The sequence below is a fragment of the Lepus europaeus genome, chromosome 5 (assembly GCF_033115175.1).
Source record: "Lepus europaeus isolate LE1 chromosome 5, mLepTim1.pri, whole genome shotgun sequence".
NCBI lineage: Eukaryota > Metazoa > Chordata > Mammalia > Lagomorpha > Leporidae > Lepus > Lepus europaeus.
The window spans coordinates 43,075,126-43,100,426 of NC_084831.1; the positions used below are offsets into that span (position 1 = coordinate 43,075,126).

The window sequence follows — 25,301 nt, forward strand, 5'->3', positions numbered from 1 at the left end:
TGCTGTTTAGGACATCTGCCATTCTATGGGTCTGCTGTGTAACCCACTTCCCCTGTTAGATTGTTCTCTCCTTTTTAATTCTATCAGTTAGTATTAGCAGACACTAGTCTGAAACAACTCTTAAAAATGTTTGTGGAGGCCGGCGCCATGGCTTAACAGGCTAATCCTCCGCCTCGCGGCACCGGCACACCGGGTTCTAGTCCCGGTTTGGGCGCCGGATTCTATCCTGGTTACCCCTCTTCCAGGCCAGCTCTCTGCTATGGCCCGGGAAGGCAGTGGAGGATGGCCCAAGTGCTTGGGCCCTGCACCCCATGGGAGACCAGGAGAAGCACCTGGCTCCTGGCTTCGGATCAGCGCGATGCACCGGCCGCAGCGGCCATTGGAGGGTGAACCAACGGCAAAAAGGAAGACCTTTCTCTCTGTCTCTCTCTCACTATCCACTCTGCCTGTTTAAAAAAAAAAAAAAAAAATAAATAAATAAAAATGTTTGTGGAAAGTGGAATTAAAATATAAGTTTATTTTGGTGTAAAAAATTTTGAAATTTGTGCGTAACTTTTTCCTAATATGGTATTTTCATTAATTTTTTTGGAAAGATTTATTTATTTTTTGGAAAGATTTATTTATTTATTGAAAGAGTTACGGAGAAAGAGGAAGAAACACAGAGAGTCAGGTCGTCCATCCACTGGTTCACTCCCCAAGTGGCCCCAGCGGTTTGGGCTGAGTAAGGCTGAAGCCAGGAGCTTCATCTGAGTCTCCCATGTGGGTGGCAGGAGCCCAAGTACTTAGACCATTTTGTGATGCTTTTTGCAGGCCTTTAACAGGGAGCTGTATGGGAAGTTGAGCAGCTGGAACACAAACCAGCAGCCATATGAGATGTTGGCATCACAGGCAGAGGCTTTACCCATTACAGTGCCACAACACTGGCCGCTTCCATTAACTTTTTATTTTTTTAAAAGATTTATTTATTTATTTGAGAGACAGAGTTACAGACAGAGGGAGAGACAGAGAGGTCCTTCATCTACTGTTTACTCGCCTAATGGCCACAACAGTGAGAGCTGAGTCAGGCAGAAGCCAGGAGCCAGGATCCTCTTCTGAGTCTCCCTCATGGGTGCAGGGGCCCAAGCACTTGTGCCATCTTCTGCTGCTCTCTCAGGCACATTAGCAGGAAGCTGGATCAGAAGTGGAGCAGCCAGGACTTGAACTGGTGCCTATATGGAATGCTGGTACCACAGGCAGAGGCTTAACAAACTGTACCACATTTTTTTTTTTTTAGATTTGTTTATTTATTTGAAAGGCAGAGTTACAGAGAGGCAGAGGCAGAGAGAGAGAGAGAGAGAGAGAGAGAGAGAGAGAGGTCTTCCATCTGCTGGTTCACTCCCCGGAGTGTCACAATGTTCGGAGCTGTGCCAAAGTCAGAAGCCTCCTCTGGGTCTCCCATGTGGGTACAGGGGCCCAAGGACTTGAGCCATCTTCTGCTGCTTTTCCAGGCTATAGCAGAGAGCTGGATCGGGTGTGGAGCAGCCAGGAGTTGAAGTGGCTCCATATGGGATGCCAGCACTGCAGACGGTGGCCTTACCCACTATGCCACGGCGCCGGCACACATTAACTTTTTAAAGACCCTTTCTGTCTATGAATTTAAAGAAGAAAATAAAAATCCCACCTGAAATCTCACTGGACAGTAGCTTTGCTAACAACTCTTAATGCCTAAATACACAGTATATGTCTATTTTATATTCATGGAGTAATTTTATGCATGATATTTTATAATCGAAAAGCATGTTATTAAAATTTTTCTATATAATTTGTTGTAACATTTTGTATTATCTTTCTTTGAGTGGCAAAATGAGCAAAGGATAACAGTTTTTCTTCATCTGTACTCATTAGATCTCAGTCATCTGTCTTTGGGAGATCCAGATTCCTATGCTGTTCGTGGTGTTGGAAGAGAAGGCACATGAATCCATACAGTAGTCCCCCTTCACCAATGGGATACAGTAGCCCATGGCCCCCAGTGGATTTCTGAACTGAGCTATTATTAAACCCTGTATATACTATGTTTTCAATCTGTGTACATACCTATGATAAACTTTAATCTAGAAATTAGGAATAGTTAAAATTTAGTAGTAACTGATAATAGTTTTAACTATTTATTTATTTATTTATTTATTTTAAGATTTATTTATTTGAAAGTTAGAGTTACACAGAGACAGGAGAGGCAGAGAGAGAGAGAGAGAGTGGTCTTCCATCCGATGGTTCACTCCCCAGTTGGCTGCAATGGCCGGAGCTGCGCGGATCTGAAGCCAGGAGCCAGGAGCTTCTTCCAGGTCTCCCACATGGGTGCAGGGGCCCAAGGACGTGGGCCATCTTCTACTGCTATCCCAGGCCACAGCAGAGAGCTGGATTGGAAAAGGAGCAGCTGGGACTAGAACCGGCATCTATATGGGATGCTGGCGCTTCAGGCCAGGGCATTAACCCATTGCGCCACAGCATTGGCCCCCAACAATATATTTATAGGGGATGGCAATGTGGTATAGCGGGTAAAGCCTCAGCCTGCAGTGCTGGCATCCCAAATGGGCTGCTGCACTAATCCAGCTCCCTGCTAATGGCCTGGGAAAAGCAGCAGAAGATGGCCCGAGTACTTGTGTCCCTGCACCCACATTGGAGACCTGGAAGAGCTTCTGCCTCCTGGCTTTGGCCTGGCTCAGCCATAGCTGCCATTTGGAGAGTGAACCAGTAGATGGAAGATTTTCTCTTTCCCTCTCTTGTCTTTGTCTCTGTCAATGTCTCTCTGTCTCTGCCTCCCTCTCTGTAACTCCTTTTTTTTTTTTTTAAATATTTTATTTATTTATTTGAAAGGTAGAGTTACAGACAGTGAGAGGTAGAGAAAGAGAGAAAGGTCTTCTGTCTGCTGGTTCACTCCCTAAATGACTGGAGCTGTGCTGATCCGAAGCCAGGAGCCAGGAGCTTCTTCTGGGTCTCCCAAGTGGGTGTAGGGGCCTAAGGACTTGGGCCATTTTCTACTGCTTTCCCAGGCCATAGCAGAGAGCTGGATCGGAAGAGGAGCAGCCGGGACTAGAACCGGTGCTAATGAGCCACAGCGCTGGCCCCCTGTAACTCTGACCTTCAAATTCAGTTCCATCTATTGCAACCATTTGGGTAGTGAACCAACGTATGGAAGATCTTGCTCTCTGTCTCCCTCTCTACCTCCCTCTCTCTGTAACTCTGCTGTTCAAATAAATCTTAAAAAAAAAACCCATTATATTGGGACCAGCACTGTGGTGCAGTAGGTTAATCCTCCGCCTGTGGCGCCAGCATCCCATATGGGCTCCGGTTCTAGTCCCAGCTGCTCCACTTTCTTTCTTTTTCTCCTTCCTTCCTTCCTTCCTTCCTTCCTTCCTTCCTTCCTTCCTTCCTTCCTTCCTTCCTTCCTTCCTTTCTTTCCGGTTCTAGTCCCAGCTGCTCCACTTTCTTTCTTTTTCTTCTTTCTTTGTTTCTTTGTTTCTTTGTTTCTTTCTTTCTTTCTTTCTTTCTTTCTTTCTTTCTTTCTTTCTTTCTTTCTTTCATTTATTTGACAGGCAGAGTTAGACAATGAGAGAGAGAGAGACAGAGAGAAAGGTCTCGTCTTCCTTCCATTGCTTCACCCCCCAAATGGCCGCCATGGCTGACGCGCTGCATTGATCCAAAGCCAGCCAGGTGCTTTCTGGCGTTAACCCGTTGCGCCACAGCATTGGCCCCCAACAATATATTTATAGGGGATGGCGATGTGGTGTAGCGGGTAAAGCCTCAGCCTGCAGTGCTGGCATCCCAAATGGGCGCTGGTTTGTGTCTGGGCTGCTGCACTAATCCAGCTCCCTGCTAATGGCCTGGGAAAAGCAGCAGAAGATGGCCCAGGTCCTTGGGCCCCTGCACCTGCCTGGGAGACCCGGAAGAAGCTCCTGGCTCCTGGCTTCGGATCGGCATAGCTCCAGCTGTTGGGGCCACCTGGGGAGTGAACCAGTGGAAGGAAGACCTTTCTCTCTGTGTCTCCCTCTCACTGTCTGTAACTCTACCTCTCAAATAAAATAAATAAAATCTTTAAAAAAACCCAATATATTATAATAACAACTTTGTGAAAGTGGTCTCTCTTCAAAATGTCTTATTGTCCTATGCTCACCTTTCTTGTGATGATGTGAGATAACAATGCTGTGGTAAGAAGGGAAGCAAGTGATGTAGGCATTGTGTGTAGTGTTAGGTTACTAAGTGAGTGTTACTTGAACAGCAGCACTGCAGTACTAACACATTTGATCTGATAACTGAGATGGCTATTAAGTGACTAGTAGGTGGGTAGGTATACAGTGTGGGTATGCTGGACAAAGGGATGAGACGTGTCCTGGGTAGGATGAGATGAGATAGTATAAGATTTCATCATGTTACTCAGAGTGCATGCAATTAAAATTTATATAAATATAAATATGCATTTTTTTCATTTGAGAGAAAGAGAGCTCTCATCTACTGGTTCACTCCCCAAATGTCTGCAACAGCTTGCAACAGGAGCCAGGAGCAGGGAACCCAATTCTGGTCTCCCACACAGGTGACAAGAACCTAATTACCTGAACTGTCACCACTGCCTCCCAGTATCTGCTTTGGTAGGAAGTTGGAGCCAGGACCCAGAGCCAAGAATCTAACTTAAACATGCCGATGTTGGATGTGGGCATTAGGCTAAATACCTGCTTCATCATTCAATTTAAAACTTGGTGAATTATTCATTTCTGAAGTTTTCCATTTAATTTTTTTGGATCATGGTTGACCACAAGTAACTGAAACCATGTAAGGCAAACTGAGAGCAAGTGAGAACTATAGTATTTTCTCTGATGGTTCTGTTCATCTGGGTGGTGCTCCCTTTAGGCTGTTAGAAAAACCCACCCACAGGCAAGGAGAGGAGATATAGAATCTACTTCTTGGTGAGGGAGTGGCAATGTTATAGAAAAGTATGTGGAATAGGAAGTGCTGTTGTGACCATTTGGGAAACTACAGTCTACCGCAAACCTCTGATATGTTTTAATAATCTTTGTTGCAGGTATTCTCTGTTATTATTCAGTGTAGCATTTCATTAAGGTTCACAATCTTTCCCAGTTTTCCTCATTACCACTGCAGAGTATAAGCAACTATGATGTCTCATGTGGTCTTTCATAAAATCTTCATAACTCTTATTGATCAATTCAAGCTTAGAGAGTGTAAAAGTAAGCCAGCTTTATTTGGAGTCTTAGAAATTCTGATCTGGGGCCGGCGCCGTGGCTCAACAGGCTAATCCTCCACCTTGCAGCGCTGGCACACAGGGTTCTAGTTCCAGTTGGGGCGCCGGATTCTGTTCCGGTTGCCCCTCTTCCAGGCCAGCTCTCTGCTGTGGCCCGGGAGGGCAGTGGAGGATGGCCCAGGTCCTTGTGTCCTGCACCCTCATGGGAGACCGGGAGAGGCACCTGGCTCCTGGCTTCAGATCGGCGCGATGCGCTGGCCGCGGCGGCCATTGGAGGGTGAACCAACGGCAAAAAGGAAGACCTTTCTCTCTGTCTCTCTCTCTCTCACTGTCCACTCTGCCTGTCAAAAAAAAAAAAAAAAATTCTGATCATGTTAATGCTCTCCTTCAAATTCTCTAGGGACTTTAGGGAAAAAATCCATTCTAGGGGCCGGCAGTGTGGTGTATGGGCACTGTTTCGAGTCCTGGCTGCTTCACTTATGATCCAGCTCCCTGCTAATGGCCTGGTAAAACCAGCAGAAGATAGTCCTTGCCACCCATGTAGGAGATCTGGAAGAAGCTCCCGGCTTTGGCCTGGCCCAGCCATTGCTGCCATCTGGAGAGTGAACCAATGGATGCAAGATTTTCTCTCTCCCTCTCTTGTCTTTGTCTCTGTCAATGTCTCTCTGTCTCTGCCTCCCTCTCTGTAACTCTTACTTTCAAAGTAAATAAATAAATCTTAAAAAAATCCACTCTTGACTTTGACATGTGCCATATTTATTTATTTATTTATTTTGAGAAAAAAGATTTATTTATTTGAAATGCAGAGTTACAGAGAGAGAGAGAAAGATATCTTCCAGCTGCTATTTCACTCTCCAGATGGCTGCAGTAGCCGGAGCTGGGCCGATCTGAAGCCAAGAAAGAGTCACTTCTTCTGGGTCTTTTGTGTGGGTACAGGAGCCCACGGACTTGGGCCATCTTTTGCTGCTTTCCCAGGCGTGTTCTCAGGGAGCTGGATTGGAAGTGGAGTAGCTAAGACTTGAACTGGTGCCCACATGGGATGCCAGCGCTGTAGGCGGCAGCTGAACTCGCTACACCACAGCGCCTGTCCCCTGACATATGCCTTTTGTGATCTGCCTCCAATCGCCTTTCTACAGCATTCCCTTATTCACCACTTTCTATCTATCCTAGTGTCTTTTCTGTTCCCAGAATACCTGAAACTTTTTCCTGCCTCAAGGCTTTTGAATATGGTTTCTGCCTCCTTTGACGGATAGTACCCCAGGTCTGGCATGACTGATTACTTCTTGTAGAGGTCTTCATTTACACATTACTGCTTAGAGACACCTTTCTGTAACAAACCATCTAAAGTAGGCCTTTAGCAAGATACCTTCTGGGCCAGGGAGAAGCCAGGATCCAGGATCTGAATTTGAGTCCCATGTAGGTGACAGAGACCCAAGTATCTGAACCATCATTTGTTGTCTCTCGGGATATGCATTAGCAGGAAGTTGATTTGGAAGCCGAAGGAGTATTCAAAGCCAGGCACTCCGATATGGAATGTGGGCACCCCAAGCAGTATCTTAGCTGCTGTGCCACAATGCCTGCCTCAGCTGCTGAATTATTTATCTTGTGTATTATTTGATTCTGTGTTTTGGAATGTAAGATCCATTAGAGCAGAGTCTTTATTTATCTTCATTTTATTTCCAGCATCTAAATCATCGCCTGACATTTAGTAGCTTTTCTGTAAATATTTATGAAACAAATGGTACTTTTAAGTAGTTTATAGTATTTTCTTTATATAATGAATAAATTAAAACTTAACAGTAGTTTCTACATGTGAAGTCAAGTTTTCCAACTTTTTTCTTATATATCATGAACCTCTCAAGCCCTTGAAATATACTTTGGTATAGCTCTTAAATTACCTGTTTCCTTATTCTCTCATAATTCTGGTTTCCCTTAAGCACCAACATTTGAGAGAATTTTTTGAGAGAACCGTCTCTTAGGTAATGTTTGAATTGATAGCAATTTCTAAATCCTATGTCTTGGTATTTACATACTATATTTTAAGTGTTTCCTAGTTAACATGGAAATCATTTTTAACAGTTTCTTTGTAAAAATTTTTTGGATCCCAAACTTTAAATTTTAACAAGAAACAAGAAGTTGGAGCCATAACCCCATTCTAGGGTCTGTAGTATGAATTTTAGCATTAGGACCATGCAAATGAAATGTCATGGTTCTGGCTGTTGTTCTTGCTGATTGGGTTTTTATGGGATGTTGCACAGATTTTCTTGTCTTTAAATGTTTGTAGTACTCTTCTTGTTCTCTTTCCATAGTCCTGTTACTTTGGGTCCTGAATTAGTCTTTTCCAAATAGGGGAAAAGGTCCTTGGGCTATTTTCGATAGAGTGATGTTAAATGATAATAGTGGGTTATTATTTCACAGTTTGGAGGCAGAAATACTAATATTCATAAAATACTTAGAGCTTAACAGTCCCCCATGATTTCCTTAAATCAACTCTTTAGAAAAAATATGAATCAATATTTATGATTTTGGCAATATTTAAAAAAATAGAAAGTTTGCAATGAGATCCCCTATAATTATTTTTTAAGGATTTATTTATTTGAAAGGCAGAGTTACAGAGAGGCAGAGAGAGTTACAGAGAGAGAGAGAGAGAGAAGAGGAGAGGAGAGTAAGAGAGATGTCTTCTATCTGCTGGTTCACTTATCAGATGACCACAATGGCCAGAGCTGTGCTGATCCGAAGCCAGGAGCCAGGAGCTTCTTCTGGGGCCCCAAGAACTTGGGCCATCTTCCAGTGCTTTCTTAGGTCATAGCGGAGAGCTGGATCGGAAGTGGAGCAGCTAGGACTTGAACCAGAGCCCATATGTGATGGGGCAGTACAGGCTGGGGCATTACCTGCTACGCCACAACGCTGGCCCCTCCTATATATTATTAACATGGTATAAATAATTTGCAAAACTTGAACTACTGTTTAGTATTTAATATTTAGCTTTATAATGCAAAAACCCCAAGTTATAATGGCTTGTTTAATTGAAGTCTGTGAAAGTGGCTCTTTCCACTGATCACTGAGATTCTGACTTGAAGTTAAAATTGTCTTTTTCAAAAAATCTGGCAGTTTACAGTGCAATGGACAACTAGATCAAAATATAAGTCCCTAATCATTTACCCCAAATTTTGGAATTCCTAAAACTGAATCCTAACATTTTTTCCCTAAATTTATGATGTATTCATTTGGAATCAAACCTGTCTTGAGCTGATGTGTGGCTATTTGTAATCTTTATCACACTGTGTAAATATTTATATGTTGCACTGCAGAAATATGATTGTTCTCAATCATGAAATTATTATGCTTGGTTACCCTAGGCCTCACTGCAAGCATGATACAGTTATGTACTATATGTATATTACCTTTCTAAAATTGCAAATTCCAAAATACATTTGATTCAGAGGCTTTAGGAAAAGGAATATAGATCCATAGTTCTTATTTAAATTTTTTTAAGAGGATAACTTAATTTTTTTTAAAGATTTCATTTATTATTCGAGAGGTAGAGTTACAGAGAGAGGGAGAGACAGAGAAAAAGGTCTTCCACCCACTGATTCACTCCCCAAATGGCCACAATGGCCAGGACAACCAGAATGGCCAGAACTGGGCTGATCTGAAGCCAGGAGCTTCTTCATGGTCTCCCACGTGAGTGCAGGGGCCCAAGCACTTGGGTCATCCTCTTCTGCTTTCTCAGGCCATAGCAGAGAGCTGGATCTGAATAGAAGTAGACTGGACAGGAGCCAGCAACCATATGGGATACTGGTGCCACAGACAGAGGCTTAGACTACTGAGCCACAGTGCCGGCCCCCCTACCTTCCTGCCTGGCGACCTCAGGGTTTACATGCCCTGAAAGTTCGGAAGCTAAAGGTACCACCCTGATGCGTTGCTGAGCGGCTCCACAGGGTGATGTTTACTTGACTGAATTGAAAAGGATCATTGATTTTACACTTAGCCATTGTGACTCAGAAAAACTTGGAAGACTTAAATGAACCAGGTTACGGTGACTGTTGTATGACTGTGACTTTGGAGTCATACCTGGGTTTAAATCCTTTTTCTGTCACTTACTACCTGTGAGTCCATGGGTAAATTATTTAATCTTTTATGAGCCTTTGATTCTTCAATTATAAAATGGATAAAGTAAACCTGTATCACAAGGTTGTTTTGGGAATTAAATAAAAATAGTATTTAAAGCACTAACACAGTGTCTGGTATATATTAGCTGCTCAGTAAATAACAAAAGCTAAAGTTTATGAAAGTGTTTGATGCAACATTTATTAACTGTATATTGTGTTATTATATAAACCAGTAGTCCAATTTATTAATTTGTAGTAAATGTAACTGCTAAGAAGATTGTACCTTTACATTATGTGATTAGTGTATTAGTGCATGTCCTCTCTGAAAATAAGTCATATGGGCTGCCAAATTTATAAGCAGCAGTCGGCGAAAGGGATTTTATTTATAGATATTTAATGGCTTCAGACATTGACATCAAAATGCATTATTTCCATATTACGAACTGAATCTTTGAGTCAACAAAACTTCTATCCTGGCCTGCTGGTTCTGCTAGTTCTATTAATGCTTTATGATATTTATTATAATAACCTTCAGGCCATTCCATTTCTTAAAGATGACCTCATATTTATATCTGTTCTGATACAGGTCTATTTTCTTTTAGAGAGAACAGCATTATTCCCAGGATCTTGGTGAAATCCCCAACATCATTGCCACCCTATTTCTGGATTTAGTATATTTTCCTAAGACTGTATCTGTGGTATACATAGATGCTAAGTCTGCTGCTCAAAAGGAGGTCATCTATAACTGGATTGTGGGGGTATGGGAGTGCTCTCCATGATAACTTGAGGGGTGAGTGATGGAGAAAATGTTTCCATGATTATGGGTCTTCAGGGTTTTGGTTGGTATGGCTTTCCAGCAGCATGACCATTGGGGCAGTAACTTGTGAAGGTTCTCTTGTACATTAAGTGCTGTGGCTTAAAGGGTGGCTAAAAGAGTCGATGCCCTCTCAGGTAGAAAGGAAACTATAGAAGTAGATGTTATTGCTATCATTTCCTAACTTGTAATTGTTGTTATAAATAGTGTATCTGGGGGCTGGCGCTGTGGCGCAGTGGGTTAATGCCCTGGCCTGAAGCGCCAGCATCCCATATGGGTGCTGGATCGAGACCCGGCTGCTCCACTTCTGATCCAGCTCTCTGCTATGGCCTGGGAAAGCAGTAGAAGATGGCCCAAGTCCTTAGGCCCCTGCACCCATGTGGGAGACCCTGAAGAGACTTCTGGCTCCTGGCTTCTGATCAGTGCAGCTCCAGCCGTTGTGACCAACTGGGGAGTGAACCATCAGATGGAAGACCTCTCTCTCTCTCTCTGCCTTTCCTCTCTCTGTGTAACTCTGACTTTCAAATAAATCTTAAAAAAAAAAAAAAAAAGGTAGTGTATCTGTGGAATTTTGGCAAGTACCATTTACTTATTTACTTTCAGTTGTGGTATGGTTATATCCAGTAGAAAATACGGATTTCAAGTGTAGTTGGATATGTCTTGACATTTATGTTATCACCCTCCCATTCAAAACACAAAGCATTGCTACCATCTGGCACATTTCCCTCTTCTTCCTTTCCTGTCTATCCCATACCCTAATGCCAGCCTCTTGTGACTTCTGTCTTTACAGGTGTTCTGGAATAAATGGCCCAAGGTGCAACACTGGCTAGGATTACAACCTCACATGTTTTTGGGAGTGAACTCACATGTCATTAATGCTGGAGCAGTATTTATGTTTATATGAAAAGGAGGGGGACTATTTTGACATTTGTCCACATTCATTGTCTGCATGTCTTTTAACATCAATTTCTTAAATGTTTATTCTTTGCATGATGTAAAAGGGGTGACAGATGGGAAGGGGGGTACGAGGATGAATCAGAAATCCTGCCCTTCAGATGAAGTGATGAGAAGTGCACATATGTTACTATCACAAAATATAGAAATAATGTGTCTTTAGAAAGATAAGATGGAATGTTATTTTGAATAAGTTCAGAAGGAGGCCTTACTTTTAGCTGTGAGAGATTCAGAACATGTCAGGTAAGAGTCTTGCTTAATCATTATTGCAGAATTACTTTATTTTAAGCAAAGCAAAGTTAACATTCAAATAAAAATGTGTCTTTATACACAGGTTTAGTATATACACAGTATTCCTTGCTATATGAAAGGATTGGAGAATTAGTTTAAATGGCAAGCTAATCTTCCTTAGTGAGTTTTAAAGTTTGTACAAAACTTAGCCAGACATATCTGCTTTGTGAAACAGAGTAATTCTATATTTATATTTCAATTTAACAGGTTTTGATAGCCCTGTATACTAACAAGTTAGGTACTGTGAGTTGTTTTGTTAGCTTATAAGATATTTTTGAGCACACACAGTATGTGCTAAGTATACAGAGCTAATCTAAAAGTTGTAATCCTATTGGAGAGACATTTAAGGAATTAAAATTAAGGTACAGATAAGTAGTTATTTTGGTACTAAATTTTATTTTATTTAGTGCTTATATACCATTACTAGGAATTATTACTAACTCTAGTTATTTTATTGTAATATTTTAAAATGCAGTTGTGGCCGGCGCCGCGGCTCACTAGCCTAATCCTCCACCTTGCGGCGCCAGCACACCAGGTTCTAGTCCCGGTCGGGGCACCGATCCTCTCCTGGTTGCCCCCCTTCCAGGCCAGCTCTCTGCTGTGGCCAGGGAGTGCAGTGGAGGATGGCCCAAAGTCCTTGGGCCCTGCACCCCATGGGAGACCAGGATAAGCACCTGGCTCCTGCCATCGGATCAGCGCGGTGCGCCGGATGCAGCGCACCTACCGCGGCGGCCATTGGAGGGTGAACCAACGGCAAAAGGAAGACCTTTCTCTCTGTCTCTCTCTCACTGTCCACTCTGCCTGTCAAAAAAAAAAAAAATGCAGTTGTAAAAATTTGATTAAAAATGACTGAAAGTGGGATGGGCATTTAAGCTTAGAGGGTTAAACTGTTGCTTTGGATGCCTGCATCCTATATTGGAGGGTCTGGATTTGAGTCCTCCTTCTGCTTTAGATACAACTTCCACATAATGTGCACCCTGGGAAGCAGCAGATGATGTTCCAAATACTTGGATCCCTGCATCTATATGGGAGACCCCAATGGAGTTCAGGCTTCTGGCTTTGTCCTGGCTCAACTCCCACTGTTGCAGGCATTTGGGGAGTGAATCAGCGGTTAGAGGATCTCTCTTTTTCTCTATGTCACTCTGCCTTTCAAAAAACATAAACGAAAGAAGACAAAGTTTTTAGAAAAGTTTCTTCTGTTTTATTGAGTGTGTTGAATAGCTTGAATTGGGACTGAATGGGCATGTTTTGAGTGAATTATGTTTGTTGAGTGAGTGGAACACCAGGGAACTTTCAGTCGGCAAACATTTATCTAATATTTTCCAGGTTCCAGGCATTAATTAAGTTTTGGGAGATAGGGTAGGACTAATAATAATTCAAAGATAATTAGCTTTACTGTTATTTATTTATTTATTTATTTGAAAGGCAGTTACAGAGAGGCAGAGGCAGAAGCAGAGAGAGAGAGAAATTTTCAGTCAGCTGGTTCACTCTCCAAATGGCCACAACAGCTGAAGCTGGGCTGATCCTGGGCCAATCTGAAGCTTCTTCCTGGTCTCCCATGCGATTGAAGGGGCCCAAGCACTTGGACCATCTTCTGCTGCTTTCCCAGGCTATAGCAGAGAGCTGGAGCAGAAGTGGAACAGCTGGAACTCAAACCAGCGCCCTTATGGGGTGCCAGCACCGCAGGTGGATGCCCAATCCACTACACCACAGGGCCAGCCTCCAACAGAAACATTCTTAAATTGAGTAGAAAGCAGTCAATTGAACCTGAGTAAAAAAACTGAGTTGGGAAAGGACCCATAGAAGAACTGTGTAAGCATGGAGGGGGGAAATGATACATTTTTGTGCTTTTTTATTTTCTGCTGGGGTAGTTGTTTATTACTAAAGTAGACTGGAGTGGAGTGGAGTGGAGTGGAGTGATGTGTGTGTGTGTGTGTATAGTATGTGTAGAGGGGGCCGAATTGATGTTGTATGTCAAGCCTGAATGGAAGTATAGAGGCAAAGGGAGGAATTTTCCTTCCCCTGCTGAAAGTTTGAGTCTGCTGAAATAAACTAACAGCAGACATATTAACTTATAAATTTATAACATGCACACGTGCATGGAAGCCATATAAGATATGAAACTTTAAGTGTTGTGGGACTGGGATGGGTTTCTCGCAAAGGTGGAAGCATAGAGATGTACAGGAGAGCAGGATTTATTTGGAGCAAAACAAAAGTACAAGCTCAAGAGTCAAGTTATGCATGAGCAGAATAGCCCAAAATGCAAAAAGGCCCCAAGCAAAGAAAACCCCTTCTGCAAGGAAAAACTTAGAACATTGAAAAGCCATCCACAAAGGAAAAAACCCCCAACCGAGAAAAAGTGTTAAGAAAAAGCCTTATTCACTCCGGGTTCTAGACCCGGTTGGGGCGCCAGTTCTGTTCCGGTTGCTCCTCTTCCAGTCCACCCTTCTGCTGTGGCCCTGGAAGGCAGTGGAGGATGGCTCAAGTGCCTGGGCCCTGCACCTGCATGGGAGACCAGGAGGAAGCACCTGGCTCCTGGCTTCGGATCAGCGCAGTGCTGGCCGTAGCAGCCATTTGGGGGGTGAAACCAATGGAAGGAAGACCTTTCTCTCTGTTTCTCTCTCTCACTGTCTAACTGCCTGTCAAAAAAAAAAAAAAAGAAAAGAAAAAAGAAAAAGAAAAAGAAAAGAAAAGAAAAAGCCTTATTCAAAAATGTTAGGCCCACCTACCTTCCAGAAATATGAGGGGTGTGTGTGTGATGTCAGAGGCGGAGCCCTATTAAATATTCAAAAGGGGGTGGAGCTATGGTTGGGATTGAGCACCGCCCATTTTAGAAAATAGTAGAAATGTCATAGTCTCAGATGCATGATGGGAGTGAACCTGCTCCCCTGGCAATTTTGTTATAATGATATGATAATGACCTAAAGGTCTTGAGGAAGGAGCTGACATTGTGGCATAGCCAGTAAACCTCCCGGCATCTAATATGGGCAAAGGTTCATGTCTCAGCTGCTCTACTTCTGATCCAGCTCCCTGTGAATGTGCCTGGAAAAGCAGTGGAAGATGGCCCAAGTCCTGAAGAAGATGCTGGCTTCTGGCTTTGATCTGGCCCAATCCTACCATTGTAGCCATTTGGAGAGTGAAGCAGTAGATGAAAGATCTCTCTTTCTCTTGAACTCTAAAATAAATAAATAAATTTTAAATATAAAAATAAAAGTCGTGGGGAGACACACCCTACAGCCATATTGGGTATTTGCAGCTAGAGCTAGTTGCTGTGCTGTGTGATTTACATATAGTCACTCAGTGCTTGCATTGATTCTGAGAAAGTAATATCCCCATTTTACAAATGAGGAAGCTAAAGTCAGAGAATTCAAGTGATTTGGCCAAGGTCACACTGCAGGCAAGTTAACAGGTTTGGATTTCAAAACCTTATTTCTCTCCCTCCACAGCCATGTTATCTCATTAATTTGTGCTGTCTATGGGATAGTATAAGGTATGTATCTCTGGTTATACTTTTTTATATTTTTAAGCAATTGTACCTCCTTTTTTTTAGCACATTCACTTGAAGAATTGCAATGATTTTGTACATTTAAGAGAGATTTCACAGGAATATGTACCTTTAGAGATCTGAATAGAGAATATTTTAGGTTTTCTTAAATTGCTTTGAAACTTTTATAGCCATCACTTCTGAAGATTTTTTTTTAAATGGTACACTTGAAGTTCAGCTAAAATAATAAAAGAGATCCCAGGGTATGACAATTTAAGAGACCCTGCTGGATTGTGTTAACCATTTGTGAGAAGCAGTTACATATCAAGCAGACTTAAGGCTGACCTTCTACCTGAGTAGTTCTCAGTATGCCTTTAAACTGACTTTTTCTTGGCATTTTAAGAAATGGACAGAATGGTCAGCCCACTTACTGTATGAATTGAGATTGTTATGAGTTGATCTCTTGAGAACATGTTGTGGCTCATTTTCATTGCCATGCTGCTCTGGCTTGGGATCTTACTAGACAATCTTCCTAATACTTATTTAAAAACCAATTTCAATTGCCATGTTCTATATTGATTTTTGCCTAATTTAGTACTTCTCAGTTGAAAAAAAAAATCCTTCCCCCCCACTATAGACTGAAAGAAGACCAGATTAAAGCCATGGCCTGCAGCACTGGCTTTTTTTTTTTTTTTTTTAAGATTTTACTTATTTATTTGAGAGATAGAGTTACAGACAGTGAGAGTAAGAGACAGAAAGAAAGGTCTTCCTTCCGTTGGTTCACTCCCCAAATGGCCGCAATGGCTAGAGCTGCGCCAATCTGAAGCCAGGAGCCAGGAGCTTCCTCCTGGTCTCCCATGTGGGTGCAGGGGCCCAAGGACTTGGGCCATCTTCCACTGCTTTCCTGGGCCGTAGCAGAGAGCTGGATTAGAAGAGAAGCAGCCGGACTAGAACCGGCGCCCATATGGGATGATGGTGCCGCAGGCGGAGGATTAACCTACTGCGCCATGGCACCAGCCCCGGCACTGGCTTTAAAGCGGCCGTTTGGGTAGCAGATTCTGGTCCCAGTTGGTTCACTTGTAATCCAGCTCCCTGCTAATGTACCAGGGAGGGCACTGGAAGATGGCCCAAGATTTTGGGGCCCTGAACCTAAGTGGGGGGCCTCAAAAGAAGCTCCTCCTGGCTTTGGCCTGGCTTACCCCTGCTATTGCAGCCATTTGGAGAGTGGACCAGCAGATGGAAGATCTCTCTCTCTCTGTAACTCTTTCAAATAAATAAATAAATCTTTTTTTTAAAAAAAAGAAACAAAAATAAAATTCAGTAGCATCTTTCAGTGATTATTGGCCTGTATCCAAAGCATTTTAAAAAATTATTTGTTTGCTTTTTTTGATTGACTTATTTTAAGTTTTATTTATTTGAGAGGTAGAGTTACTGACAGAGAGAGGGAGAGACGTAGAGAAAGATCTTCCATCTTCTGGTCCACAATGGCTGGAGCTGCGCTGATTCTGGGTTTCCCATGCGGAAGCACTTGGGCCATCTTCAGCTGCTTTCCCAGGCCATAGCAGAGAGCTGGATGGGAAGAGGAGCAGCCGGACTAGAACCGGTGCCCATGTGGGATCCCAGCACTGCAGGCAGAGACTTCACCTACCATGCCACAGCACTGTCCCCTGGTTGATTTATTTTATTTGAAAGGCAGTGTGACAGAGAGAGAGAGAGAGAGAGAGAGAGAAAGAGAAAGAAAGGGAGAGAGAGAGAAAGGGAAAGGGAAACAGAAACAGAGATCTTCCATTCATTGTTTCACTTCCTAAATGGCCACAACAGCCAGGGCTGGGCCAAACTGAATATGGGAACCAGAAACTTCATCTGGGTCTCCCACGTGGGCACAGGGTCCCAGGGACTTGGGGCATCTTCTGCTGCTCTCCCAAGCTCATTAGCAGGGAATTAGATCAGAACTAGTGCCCATTTGGGATGCCAGTGTCGCAAATAAATTAAATAATGTAAAAATATTTTTAAAGTGGGGGAGGGGAAAGGAGAGGCCTTTGCCAGGAGCCCTCAGTGTTGCAGGTGGTGGCTTAACCTGCTACGCCACAATGCCAGCCCCGTTTATTTATTTTTTATTTGAAAGGAAAAGAGAGACAGAAAAAGATCTTCCGTTGCTAGTTCACTTCCTACATGCCTGAGGCAGCCAGGGCCAGGCCAGGCTGAAGCTAGGAGCCTAGAACTCACTCTGGGTTTCCTGTGTAGGTGGCAGGAACCCAAGAACTTAGACATCACTTCTGCCTCCCAGGATACACATAAACAGGAAGCTTCTGGGTTTTGAAGTGGAGCCGGGACTCAAAACCAGGAACTCTGATATGGGATATGGACATCCCAGGTAGCCTTTTGACTGCTGCATGAATTGCTTCCTCTCCCACCTTTTAAACACACATTTGTTAATTGACAGTGACACTTGGGGCTCCTGGCAAAGGCCTCTCTCTTTCCCTTTCCCCTAAAAATTTTTTTACATTATTTAATTTATTTGAAACACAAAGACAGATGGAGCTCCCATCTGCTGGTTCGTTCCTCAAATACTGCAACAGCCAGGGATGGGCCAGGCAGAAACTGGGAGTCAGTCACTTAATCTGAGTCTCCTATGTGGGTGGCAGGGACCCAGCTACTTGAGCTATCTCCTGCTGCCTCCCAGAGTCTACATTATCAGGAAGCTGGCGTTGGGAGCTAAGCTGGTTCTTTAAGTACCAGGCACTCACATATGGAATACAGGCATATCAAGCAGTGTCTTAACCTCTAGACCATATGCTTGCTCTTAGAAGAGACAGAAGGAGCTACACACACACACACACACACACAGATCTTCTATCCATTAGTTCACTCCCCAAGTGACCACAATAGCCAGATCTGGGCAAGTCCAAAGGCAGGAGCCAGGAGCTTCATCCAGGTCTCCAATATGGGTGGCAGAGGCCCAATCATTTGGGCCATCTTCTGCTGCTTTCCTGTGTGCATTAGCAAGGAGTTGGAATGGATGTGAGACAGCCAGGACTCAAACCAGCACCCATATGGAATGTGAGCATTACAGAAAGCTTAACCCACTGTGCCACAGTGCTGGCCCCTAGAAGGCATTTTGAAGTAACTTGCAGAGTCCAGTGTTGTGGTGCAGTGGATTAAACCACAGTGCCTGGATCAGCCCTGGCTGTTGGGCAATTTGGGAGAGTGAACCTGGGAATGAGAGATCTCTCTATCTCTTTCTGTAACTCCGCCTTTCAAATAAATAAGTCTTTTTTTTAAAAATCAATTTGCCACTGAAATTACATTATTTTCTATTTAAGTGTTAATAATAATTTCTCTTTCATTTAAGTGTTAATAATTTCTCCTTCTATTTAAGTGTTTATCCTTCATTAATAGTCTCAAGCAATGTGATTTCTTTTTTTCTTTTTTTTTTTGTAAGATTTATTTGTTTATTTGGAAGAGTTACACAGAGAGAGGAGAGGCAGAGAGAGGTCTTCCATCCATTGGTTCAACTCCTCAGTTGGCCGCAACGGCCAGAATTGTGCTGATCCGAAGTCAGGAGCCAGGAACTTCTTCCGGGTCTCTCATGGGGGTACAGGGACCCAAGGACTTGGGCCATCTTCTGCTGCTTTCCCAGGCCATAGCAGAGAGCTGGAGTAGAAATGGAGCAGCCAGGACTCGAACCAGCACCCATATGGGATGCCGGCACTGCAGGCGGCTGCTTTACCTGCTATGCCACAGTGCCGGCCCCAGCAATAAGGTGAAACCTATTTACCTTTACCATATAGATAATATGATTTGTACTTTTTTTTAGTTCACTATGCTTCTTGCCTGTTTCGCTAACGTGGCTTTTTGGGGGGTGGTGCAGAGAAAAAGAATATGAGACTGATGTGAGAGAAATAAGTATATATGTGTTTTAGTCTATTTGGGCTGCTTTAATGGAATACCAGGCACTAAGTAGCTTATAAACAATAGAAATTCATTTCTCACAGTTCTTGAGGCTTAGAGGTCCAATATAAAGGTATTGGTAGATTGAGTGACTGTTGTAGGTGTGCTTTCTGGTTCACAGATGGTGCCTTCTTGTTGTGTCTTGTATGCCAGGAAGGGGAGATTATGCTCTTTGGGCCTGTTTTTATAAAGGCACTATCCATTCCTGAGGACTCTGCCCTCACAACATAATCACCTCCCAAATGCCCTAACTCAGCGAAAAGCCACGTTGGGTTGCTTAACCCTATCCTAGAATGCTTCTCAGCAGGAGCTTATGAATGCATTGGTTGTTCAGACAACTGTTATGTTATCAAATAGTTGGGGGTTAGGCCGTGTTCCTTGGCTTCCAGGAAACAACACTTACTGCCAAAGTAAATCTCTATTTAGATCGACAGAATGAATTGGTTTTCTGCATCGGGAATGTATTGAAGAGAATCTGAATACCCTAAAATGTTTGTTGCCTATGGCTACTTACACAGTACTGGTTACAATGTTTGGAATCAGTGTTCCTTAGAGGTTTCCTTGCTATAGGTGTGTATAAAGATTATTGACTTATTAAAAAGAAATTTCAAACAGGTGTTTGAAATGGAACATAAAGGACAAAGGTGCTTTTCCTTGGAGCTAGGCTTAATAGAACATTCTAGGGGACATAATCCCACCAGCTTTCCTTTAGTCTTACATAAGAGCTGGGTCTGAAGAGAATGTGGGAAAGGAGAATATGAAGCTAGTGTAGTGCAGATGCCGTTGGGGAATTATTTGCAGGGTTTACTGTGTATAAAGTGCCTGTCACATGGAGTTAATGAGTGAGAATCTGTTTCAACTGCTGCTGTTACTCATGTTGCCATTCTTTTTCCCAAGTCCTCATATTTAAGTGTTACTTTCCTAAAATGTGCCTTATGAGAATGTTTTCCCCCTCCTGGTAAACCTTCAGTAGAGCTTTATTCATTGTTGAATAAAGTTGAATCTCCTTAACTATGTAGTATTTCTCAGACGCTTCAGGATCTGATTCCAGTAATATTTTCAGCTTTATATCTGAGTTCCTCTCTGTACTCTGCTCTGGTCCATAAGTCTACTCTCCTATGAATAGGAAAGTAAAATTTTCTGCATCTGTGCCTGTGTTGATGTTCCCTTGCCTTGGGGTGACCTTTTGTCTCCTACTTTTGCATCTGTTACCAGTCTTTCTTCCTTTTTTTCAAAGCCCCAGATTGAAGCTTGAAACCTGGTCACTTCACTGTTGCCTTTCCTGATTTTTTTCCAAGGCAGGGACCCCTATGGGGTTCATAGCACTTTATGCCTGTGAATGCCTGTAGTCACGTGGCACTTAACTTTTGCTGTGTTGCAACTGTTTATATGCCAGTTCTCTTTCACCTCCTCCTCCTCCTTTTTCAAAAAATATTTATTTATTTTTAAAAATTTATTTATTTATTTATCTGAGAGGTAGAGTTATAGACAGAGAGAGGGAGAGACAGAGAGAAAGGTCTTCCATCCGCTGGTCCACTCTTCAAATGGCCACAGCAGCTGGAGTGGGCCTATCCAAAGCCAGGAGTCAGAAGCTTCTTCTGGGTCTCCCACGTGGGTGCAAGGGCCCAAGGTCTTGGGCCATCTTCCACTGCTTTCCCAGGCCATCAGCAGGGATCCTGGATTGGAAGTGGCACAACCAGAACTCAACTAATGTCCACATGGGATGCTGGTGCCACAGGCAGGTGCTTAACCTACTAAGCCACAGTGCTGGCCCCTATTTATTTACTTGAAAGGCAGAGTAACAGAGAGGGAGAGATAGAGACAGGGAGAGAGAGCTTTTATCAGCTGAGTCACTCTCCAAATGCCCGCAAGAGCTGAGGCTAGGGCAGAAACCCAAGTATTTGGCTGTCATCCACTGCCTTCCCAGGCACATTAGGAAGTTGGATTGGAAGCAGAGTAGCCAAGACTTGAACTAGCACTCTAATATGGGTTGCTGGTGTCCCAAGTGATGGCTTAATTTGCTGTACCACAATCCTGGGCTCACACATGATGGTCTTCTAAATTTTTATTTTATTTCTTTGACATTTTATAAGAGTCTGAGCCAATTATTTTGTAGGATGCTCCACATTTTGAAATTCCCTGATTATTTCTGAGTAATATTTGTTTGAATTATTTTTAGTGATCTTTTTCAGTGTTTTCTCATCCAAAACGCTAATAGTGGTACCGTCATTGGAGACTCTCATGACTTTATTTCTGTTTAATATTATTTTTTGAATTGTGTTACGGTGTAAGAGGATCAAGGATGATCCTCTTAAAATTAATTTTGCCTTCTCAGCTCATTAGGTATTTTCAAACCTAATATTTTTGTATGTTGCCTTTACACTTTTGGACAGATGATAAATATATTGCATGGTAAATGAGCTATTAAATGCTTCAGGAATGTTTTTATTAGCTATGTCTTCACTAACTGTGTTATTAGTAAAGAACTCTTTTTTTTTTTTTTTTTTGGACAGGCAGAGTGATGGACAGTGAGAGAGAGAGACAGAGAGAAAGGTCTTCCTTTCGCCGTTGGTTCACCCTCCAATGGCCGCCGCGGCTGGCGCACTGCAGCTGGCATACCGCGGCTGGCGTACCGCGCTGATCCGAAGGCAGGAGCCAGGCGCTTCTCCTGGTCTCCCATGAGGTGCAGGGCCCAAGCACTTGAGCCATCCTCCACTGCACTCCCTGGCCACAGCAGAGAGCTGGCCTGGAAGAAGGGCAACTGGGACAGAATCCGGCGCCCCGACAGGGACTAGAACCCGGGGTACTGGTGCTGCAGGCGGAGGATTAGCCTATTGAGCCGTGATGTCAGCCAAGAACTCTTTTCAATCTTGCTTGATATTTGGAAATTTTTCCCTCTAGAAGTGCATTAGTCCTTATTGTGAGTAAAATGAAAAGAATACTCTCTTCAGTAACCCAATAATCACTTTAGAACCTGAATTCCATGACTTAGGACTGAATGGACAGGGTATCTGTGGTTTTCATGGGGGACAGTTGTCTCTAAAACACAGTTATATGGTGTTGGCTTACTTTGTGTCTTCTCACTTAGGTAGAATACAGAAAAATACCAGCTATTCTAGTATTGAATATTTGTTAAACACTGATGATCTGAGGTCTAATGTAGGAAAATTCAGTGAATGTCATCACTGTGCCTTTTGTGCCTAACATTGCCCTTGTTTGGCTCAATCTAGTGATGGGTGCATAAAGGGCAAGCCATTTATCAAGAAAAAATTTTAAGATATTTATTTATTTATTTATTTGAAAGGCAGAGTTACAGAGAGGCAGAGAGAGACAGAGACAAAGACAAATATCTCCCATTCACTGGTTCACTCCGCAAATGGCTGCAACAGCTGATCTGAAGTAGAAGCAAGGCACTCTTCCAGGTCTCTGACATGGGCACAGAGGCCATCTTCTACTACTTTCACAGGCCATAGCAGAGAGCTAGATCAGAAATGGAACAGTCGGGTCTTGAACAGGCACCCCTATGGTATGCCGGAACTGCAGGTATGGCTTTACCTGCTACGCCACAGCACCAGGCCCAGGAAATGTTTTTTGAGCACCTAATATGTAATAAATGCTCTTCTAAAGCATTAAGCCATATAATTCCTACTCCCTATGGAATGTGCAGTTTCATGGATTAGTCAGTCAACTAAAGCTGCCATTATAACACAGGGGGGTATATGTCACAGCAGGGAAAAACCCAGGGAGTTATGGGAGCCCAGAGATGGGAGAGATAGGATTCCAAGTCATAAAGCTAAGGCACTTGATAAATGAGTGTTAGCAAGGCAGAAAATCTGGGTCAAAAATAGTCTAAGCTGAAGACCATTGGATGAGGAGACATAGAGGCAAAAGAAGAAACAAAAAACAAAACTGACTCAATTGGGGAACTGCAAAGAGGTAAAAAGTGAGAGCAAAATTTCTTGAAGTATGGTCCTCTGTTTGCCTTTGTCAGAATCATCTGGGAGTGATTCTTAAACCCCCAGGTGATTATTAGCTTTCTAGGGGATTCCCTGGCTCACTACAATATGAGACAGTGGTGCAACAGGTTAAGTTGTCGCTTGGGATGCTAAAACTGTGTATTTGAGCGCTGGTTCTAGTCTTGGCTACTCTGCTCTTGATGAGGCTTCCTGCTGCATTTTGGGAGGCAGCAGATGATGGCTCAAGTGCTTGGGGCTCTGCTACACATGTATGATAGATACCCAGATGGAGTTCTAGGTGCCTGGCTTTAGCTTGACCCAGCCTTAACTTTGCGGGAGTTTGGAGAGTGAACCAGTAGATGGAAGATATCTCTAACTTTTTTTCTCTCTCTTTCTCACTCTGAAATAAAATAAAACTAACAAATAAAATTAACACCAATAAATATGGAACACAATGGGCTAGAACTAAGGGGCGTGAGAAAATAAAATTTTAGTGTAATATATGTTATATTAAAGATATGCATGAAGTTCTGTAATATGGTTAATTTGTATACACCATTCATCTAATTTGTATAAGCCATTTACTTTAAAACCTCGTAATTCCTTTATCAAAAGTGATTTCTTTTGGGAAGAGGAGTATACAGAAAGGATGGATATTACTATAAACCTTAGATTTTTATCTCCAGATGATTCTAATAACAATTTCTTAAAGTAACCTTTTATTCACTGAATGTTTTGTTTTTGTTTTAGTCCAAGGACAAGATGATGAGAGGCTCTCGCAGAGGATGTGTTAGACTCAGAGTGAGTATTCATTTTTATGAAAACCAGTTTTGATAGAGAAAATTTGAGTTTTGATAGAATCATGGAAATCTAAATATACCTTAGCTTCCTTACTTAGTTATTGGGATAGGCGACTAAAGTCTCAGAGAGGAAAAGTGATTTACAGAAGTAACTGTTAGTGTCACAACAAGAATTAGAACTCAGCTATTTTGACTCATGATTTTTTTAAACTTCTTTTTCACATTTAAGGGACAAAGGCTGGAAATTAAATGAGTTGTACTGTTGATGGTACAGCAACAGTAGAAAAAAACTGAAAAGTTTCTACAATTAGCTGCCTGGTTTTTCCTGGTCCACACTATTTAATAACGGTATATGTAGCAATGGTGTCCAGTAGAAATATACAATTTGAGCTACATATATAATTTAAAAATTTCTAGTAGCCACATTTAAAAAGTTAGAAACAGGAACAGTTACTATTTTGTCTAGGCTATTATATCCAAAATATCATCATGTAATCAACAAGAATTATTAATAAGATATTATTTATACAGTCTTTGAAAGCTAGCCTGTCTTTTACACTAAACACACTATGTGGTTCCATAGTGTAGTGGTTATCATGTCTGCTTTACACTACGAGCATTTCTCAGTTCACACTAGCTATACTTCTGGGGAGGTATAGTGTGGCCTATCTGGTGTGTCTAGGAGCCACCTTTTTGGATAAAACAGACCACAGCTTCATGCTGCTTTTAATTGTTCATTCACTATCATCCAAATAGGTAAAAACAAGAAAGAATGCATGACTGGAGTTACAGTTTCTGGTACTCCATTGTCCCTAGAGAAGGTACCTGACTTGTTCATAACTAGATACTAGATACATTAGTTTCTACTAGCCTTTTGTTTTTAGGAATCTTGTGCTTTTTTCCCTGCCATCTTTTATCTGTATCCCTACTTTCAAAGATGTGAACATTTATGCCGTATTGTTGCCTTTGTTAACTGTCTTTGGTAGAATTGAAAAATAACTCTTAAGAAACCAAATTATAATGGAAAAATGGTGCTCACATAGGAGTAAGTATGGTAGATTTGCAAGATGGAAATAAGGCTGTTTTGCACAGGTGGTGTATATTTAATAATATAAAGATTTATAATAATTCAACTTACACTGTTCAAGATTTTTTTCCTTTGTTATCCCTTTTGTTTGCGTGTGCTGATTCCCTTTCTAAGCACTTGATATTGACCTCAGTCACCATTCAGTCTGGTATTAACTGCTTTTTTGGTTTGAGATAGGCTCAATAGTGAGACTTTGGCAGTGCTGTGTTGACACAGCACTTCAGTTGAATTTTTTCTGGATTTCAGCCACTGTCTGATTGTTACAGTGAATGCACTGGTTTTGTCTGTTTTGTTCTTGCTTTTAGGTATGGTTAAGATAGTTATTAACCCTTGTAACTGCCACCTTGGTTAAGAAATATATAGAATTTTGCTAGCTGTCTCTGAGGCCTCTCCAGTGTGCCCCAATTAAATTATGCCCCCTCCTATCTCCTAAAGTAACCATTTCTATTATAGTAATCACTTCTAGAATTTTTATAATTCTATCACTCGTGTAGTAAACCCTAGTTTTATCTTGCTTATTTTTTTTTTAACTTGATGCCTTTCATTTACAGTTTATCAACTTAATTTCCAGACCCTTTGGCCTATAGGAGTTGGCCATAGTGTTGCCTTTACTGATTGTATA

The 25,301-nt window shown here is 42.3% G+C and overlaps 1 protein-coding gene across 4 annotated transcripts in view; it reads left to right on the forward strand.

Annotated features, from left to right (window-relative positions):
* Positions 1-25,301, forward strand: part of OSBPL9 (oxysterol binding protein like 9) — a 194,666-nt gene that overhangs the window by 14,838 nt on the left and 154,527 nt on the right. For all 4 annotated transcript variants that reach the window (XM_062191311.1, XM_062191312.1, XM_062191307.1 and 1 more), the window contains exon 2: positions 23,543-23,593. In XM_062191311.1, the coding sequence (XP_062047295.1) occupies positions 23,543-23,593 (51 nt within the window). The remainder of the gene's footprint in view (positions 1-23,542; positions 23,594-25,301) is intronic.